Here is a 5,938-nt window from a genome sequence, read left to right as displayed (position 1 = left end):
AACTTTAATATTTTAATCCCAAATTTTAAACATAGACCTTTTATACCTAAATTACCCTCGTGAACCATGAATGGACCCCCGTGGATCATGGTTAGACCTCTTAACCATATGATTCGAAAAACCGAACCCCAGCTAGCTACCCTCGAACTATCTCATGTTTTCTTCGAGCCATGCCCAAGCCACCTCGAACCAACCCCTGACCAGAAAACCTAGGGACCCTAGTGACCAGCCCTGACCCCTTGAACCAGCCCCTAGCCCACGCTGCAGCCTCCTGCCCGAACAAGAGCCACGCGATAATGCCTTCCCTTGCGCCTAGGACTCCTCACCCGAGCCACCACCCGAGATCGAACCCTCATGACCCTCATTGGACCACCCTTAGACCTAGCCTGAACCCCCTGGCCAAGCCATGACATCCCTCGCATAGCTGTTGCTCTCGACTTGCATGGGAAGAGCCCTATCACGCAAGGACTCCTCCCTAGTCGCTGTGCACAAGTCCTAGCGTGGCTAGGAATCTTCCTCACACCTAACCATGTCCAGCTCGATCCTTGGTCGAGCCGCACGCTATGGTTCCTTCTAGCTGAGACCCTAATGCACCATCATGCGATTTTTAGTTCATGCTTGGCTTGCCTACGTCCAGCCTTTGTGCAGCCTCGCCTAAGCTCTTAAACCCTTAGAAATTCATCCTATTTTATTTTCCTAGGATGGCAGCATCTTTGTGCAACATATAAATGAGTTTTTAATCACAAAATCATGAGTTCTAGACATGCCATAGCATAAAAACAAAAAGGAAAACATATTTTTCATGCAAACATAATTCAAATCAATAATATGATATGATAGATGAGAAAATGGAGATTAAGGCGTGTCTTTGCATATATTACGTATGAATATGTTTTGGCGATTCGAGGGACATCGACGGAGAGGACTTGCTGAATTTTCCTCAAGCTTTTCGTGGCTTCTCTTCAAAGTTACGTGTGGTGTGTGTGTTTTGGAGGAGGTGAGAGTCCTAGCAATTTTTTAGGAGAGGGGCGTGTGATTGTAAGGTTTATGGGGTAGGGTTTAGGCTTTTATTTGTTAATTAAATCATGTGCACAAACTTATGCCCATTAACATGGTCTAATATGTTCATTAAACTCATTAGTAAATATTTAAAATATTTTGTTTAGGAAAGTTTGTGAAATTATTAGCCGAGTTCTCAAAAAGTTCATATTTTCGTCGAAAATCGAATACCGTTTAAAACTACGTATCGGCATATAAAATCACCTTATTTTAAAAAATACCATATAGCATGCATTATATTTTAAATAATTAAAATAATTTATTTAATAAAAATATTTTTCTTTTTTCATCCATCGGTCTCCGTTCTTCGATCGCATCTCGAATAACCTTTAAAAATATAATTTTATACATTCTAACAATAAACCTTATTTTTAAACATGTAATCATGCATATCATAATTAATTCATGCCATTAAAATCATTTAATTAGTCATTTTCTATTTTCCCTAGATTTGCATACAGTTGGATTACGTCATCTTATTTTTGGACCTTACAGAAAATTTTGAATATCAAAATTTTCACATACCAATGGTGACCCTCAATGGTTCAGGGATATAGCTAGCTATGAGTTCACATCTTCATGTGATTCAGAATAACATTTATTTTTTTTTCGAGCTTACCTTATAATTAACCTCATTCTTTTCATCAACTCCTTGATCAAGAATGTCAGAACTCGTTTCTGATTGCACTCATTGGATCATGGTAAGAGCGTCTAGTAGCATCACCCCATGATCTCCAAGATATCAGTGATAGTGGGTGCAGGGACCTTAAGTTTTGGTTAGCATACAATACAATCCCTTCAACACGTATATCCCGATCGAATCTGCAATCATTGGCATATCGAGAGTTGCATATGAATTCGACGAGGATGTGATTTATCTTTGAATATTAATAGTGGCATAGTATGTGTCACTAAGAAAACACCTTTTCCTCAAGCACATTTCTTGGTCTGGCCAGAGTCTCCTTGCACTATTAACTCATCAGATCATATATGATATCTTCACCCGTAGGCAAATAGTGAATCTCCGATGAAAATGCATTTGATCTTACGTATTGTGAAACTACACTCAACCTCACACCTGATGACCCTCAATGGAATCGGTAAATGGATCAAAGTGCATGTTAGTACGTATAAATACTACATTGTCTCGAGTCAAATGACCAATGGTGTACAACCATAATCTCTAACTAATCCACTTGATAAGTGAGAACTACTTGGACAGTCTGAGGAAGGATTGTTCAGTGCATCATCATATGATCACTCATCTGTATGAATATACATCTTCATGCCCTTGCCAATAAAACATGAAGTTTACATCACAGATGCTAGTCTCAAGCTCAAGCGATCTTTATCCTCATTTTAGGCAGCTGATTTGATTGGGAACTCGTTAAAATATATTGCACACTTCCTAATGAGTTTAATGATCTTACATTGCGAGGCAAACCTCATGGCACCGTTTGTATATTCAAGGACTTTATCTATGGGGATTGAGTGAGTATACAGATAAATTATAATGTCATAGTTGAATAAAATATTAAATTATTATTAAAATAAATATCATTTTATATTAGAGCCAATAAAAGTTCAAGTCATAAGTTAACTTGTTGGACACCTACTCTGACATTATGAACTCAAACTTTTAGGATAATTAGTGGCAACAAGGTAACAGATTAAGAATTTTAATTGTTCAAAATAAATGATTATGTCGATGACTTGTACTTCATCTGACATTAAAGTCTCATGTTTGGGACAAGATTTCGACACCAGTTATAAAAATCTACTCCCCCAACTAAAAAAAAACACTATTGATTATAACTCTAGACATATTTATCTCCGGCTAAAAGATATGGGACGTGTTAAAACATAAAACTATTTATTATAACGCCTCCTATGAGTTCAAACTTTTAGGATTAACAATTTCCAATATATAAAAAGGGAAGTCGAAAAAATGCTATGGAATCAATAGTACTCAAACGGCGTTCCCATGTAAAATTGTGCAGTATGCGGTATCAACACAGAGGTGTTATCTCGTCGTTTTGGACTCGAATTTGATCATAAAACACAACACGCTTGTTACAAGATTTGAAGTTCCTAAGCATCTGAATTTATCTGTTTTATGGAAAGGAAGAGGTTTCTTGAAAATCTTTCAAATGAAGCAACCACACTAGGTAAAATTATATGTATCAAATCAAGATATGACATCTACATGCTTCGCTTGCTAGCTAGTAATTAAATATGTGTGAATGCATTGTAATTATCAATAGTATTTGTTTAAATCACAGAAAAGAGCTTTCTCCTTTAAAATAGGTAATTTTTGTTTGGTCCGAATTTTTATCGGTTAGACTTGTTAAGATGTAAATACAAGGTAATTAATTATTGGAAAATATTGACACTTTCTAATCATAATAAAAAAAGGAAGAAGCAAGAAAATAAGTTACAAGGCAAAATAGGAAATCAAAATTGTTTGATGGAGGGATCTCATCCAACCCCACGCTTTCCTCTACTGTATCCCATTTTCCCTCGAGATTTTTTTTCTTACTTTTTTGGGTTCTGAATTAATTGTGCTTAATTTTATATATATATATATACATCTGTATGTATCATGCTACAGAAACTGTGCTGGAGCGTACTGATTTCTTGGAGTCGAATTCTTTCTTAGGTTCCGTGTTCTGTCTTGCTGTTTTCGATGATTTCTTCGTGGAATAAAGATTCGATCTTCTCTCGTTTGCCTCATCCATTTCGATCTGTTCTTGCCTGCATTCTTGGCTGCAAAATGGCGTGTTCCCTCTGCAATAATAAATGTAAATATTTCCAGTCACGAATTGTTCTTCAAAAACCCATTCAAGAGATCGAAAGAAGAGATGTTTAGGGGCCGCCAAACCTGTACATGAAGATGTCGCTGTTGTGGCTCAGTTGTCTGTTGCAGAGGGAGCAGGAATCAAGAAAATGGGGTGGGTAGTCTTCTTGCTCCCATCCAGTGTAATATGAAGCGCCGGACCTCATTGCTTCTGTGTTTATGTTCGGCGGCGGCTGCGGCGGAGGAAGGTGGCACTTAGGAGAGCGAGCGAGCGAGAGAGAGAGAGCGGTGTTTTGTAGAGAGGAGGAGCCAAGCGATGGGGGAAGTGGGATTATATATAGAGGGGAAGGCTGGCCACGGAGGTTAAGTTCAGGTGTCCGTGAGCCATGGAAGACCAATTGGAAAAAAAAATTTGGCCCAATATTAAATAAAGAGAATTAATTTGAATATTTTTTTTTGTTTATAATTGATCAATTTTAATTTTTTTTATAAATTCGATTTGAATAATTTAAATAAAAAACTTTGAGATATTTGTTAAGTTTCGAGAAGTTAAAGAGTGATTATTTAACTAGCTTGATGAATTATTGTATATAGCTTCAACAATTTTTTAAGATGTTACGGTGTTTGAAAAAACCGAATGATTTATTCTCAAATACTTATATTACATATTAGATTTTGTTAACCATGTTAGTAACGGTTGCATAAGAAGCTTATTGAAATTGATGTTAATAAATGTTTGTCTTAATTCAACAATGTCACAAGATAAACAAAATGAGCTAGCTATGTTGTTGATTGAAAAAAAAAATGAATCAACAACTGGATTATACAGATTTGATATATATTTTTTCTTTTAAAGCAGCTAGACGATTATTATTTATATAATTATTTCAAATATTTATTGACTTGTTTTTTTATGTAATATATTGTTTTCGATATATTTATGTATTATTATTATACTTTTTATTTAGTAACTAAAATTAATATTATTTCTCGAAACACAAAAGATCTATTTTTAAATTTTCGTTTCAGACCACAGTAATCATGATCCTAAGCTAGGACGACATACAATAATAATAAGCAGAAATGAGCACGCTCTTAAAGAACCACTAACATTCTATCCCACAACCATGTTAACATTAATAAACGACAGAAAATTTCAATAATTGCAACTAAAGTCCCCACACCTTTTGTCTTTTTCTATCACCCCACACCTCATAGCCACGTAGGATCGGGCCCCACATTCCCATAATTTTATGCAAATGGACCCCACTTAAAATTAGAAACCAAACAAGAAGTAACACATTACAGGTGGACCAACTGACACTCGCGGCCCAGATTCTAAAAAATTATCCCATGATAGAATCAAGAGTTTAAATTTAATCACACATATATAGAGTCCACTAATTTTTTTAAAATCACATATGTGTGAATCTTATCCATCCAAACCATGTGAGGTAATGTCCCATATGTAGCATCCAAGCTAGCCACCGATTGTATCCCCACCCCCTGCCCGGGAAGCCTGCCCTCTGCCCGTGGGCAGCTCTATCTTTCCAAATAGTTTATTTAAAAAGTTTGCAGGAGTGAGACGTGAGACCACTGGATGTCTGCCAGCGTAGCAAATGAATTATTAACTTGGGGAGGTTACGTGTCCTTTAAAAAAGAAGTCAAAAATATTTTTTTAATAATAATTTATTATAAAATTAATAAAAACAAACACGAATCTATCTTGCATCAAAATACGACGGAATTATTATTTTTTTTTTTAATAAAGTATCAATAAATTTCATTAAATTATTTAAAACATTAAAAATATGGTTAGCATAGGTTTTCTCGTTATTAGAAACATTTTGGTGTAACCAATGTTAATTTTAATAAGTAAGTACATGAGAAAAATCAGCGAGACTGGTTGACTTGAAAAATATTTACAAATAAAAATAATATTTTTTTACATAAAATTTTTTTTTTTATGAATCGATTCCGTTGAATATTTTTCTGACAAAATTGATATGTGAGACGGTTTTATAATAATTTTTAATAATTTTAATAATAGTACAGCTCGCATGATTATTATCAATAAATATG

General features: G+C 35.0%; 1 protein-coding gene across 1 annotated transcript; it reads right to left on the bottom strand.

The window, feature by feature from the left end:
* Positions 1-3,659: 3,659 nt before the first annotated feature.
* Positions 3,660-4,062, bottom strand: LOC140985905 (FCS-Like Zinc finger 3). The gene is made up of 2 exons (XM_073453848.1): positions 3,941-4,062; positions 3,660-3,846 (listed from the first exon to the last, which is right to left on the bottom strand). Exons 1-2 carry the CDS (start codon positions 4,060-4,062, stop codon positions 3,660-3,662), a joined length of 309 nt encoding a protein of 102 aa, XP_073309949.1.
* Between the last annotated feature and the right edge of the window lie 1,876 nt (positions 4,063-5,938).

Source organism: Primulina huaijiensis, chromosome 10 (genome assembly GCF_012295235.1).
Source record: "Primulina huaijiensis isolate GDHJ02 chromosome 10, ASM1229523v2, whole genome shotgun sequence".
NCBI lineage: Eukaryota > Viridiplantae > Streptophyta > Magnoliopsida > Lamiales > Gesneriaceae > Primulina > Primulina huaijiensis.
This window is presented reverse-complemented; position numbering and strand designations above follow the sequence as displayed.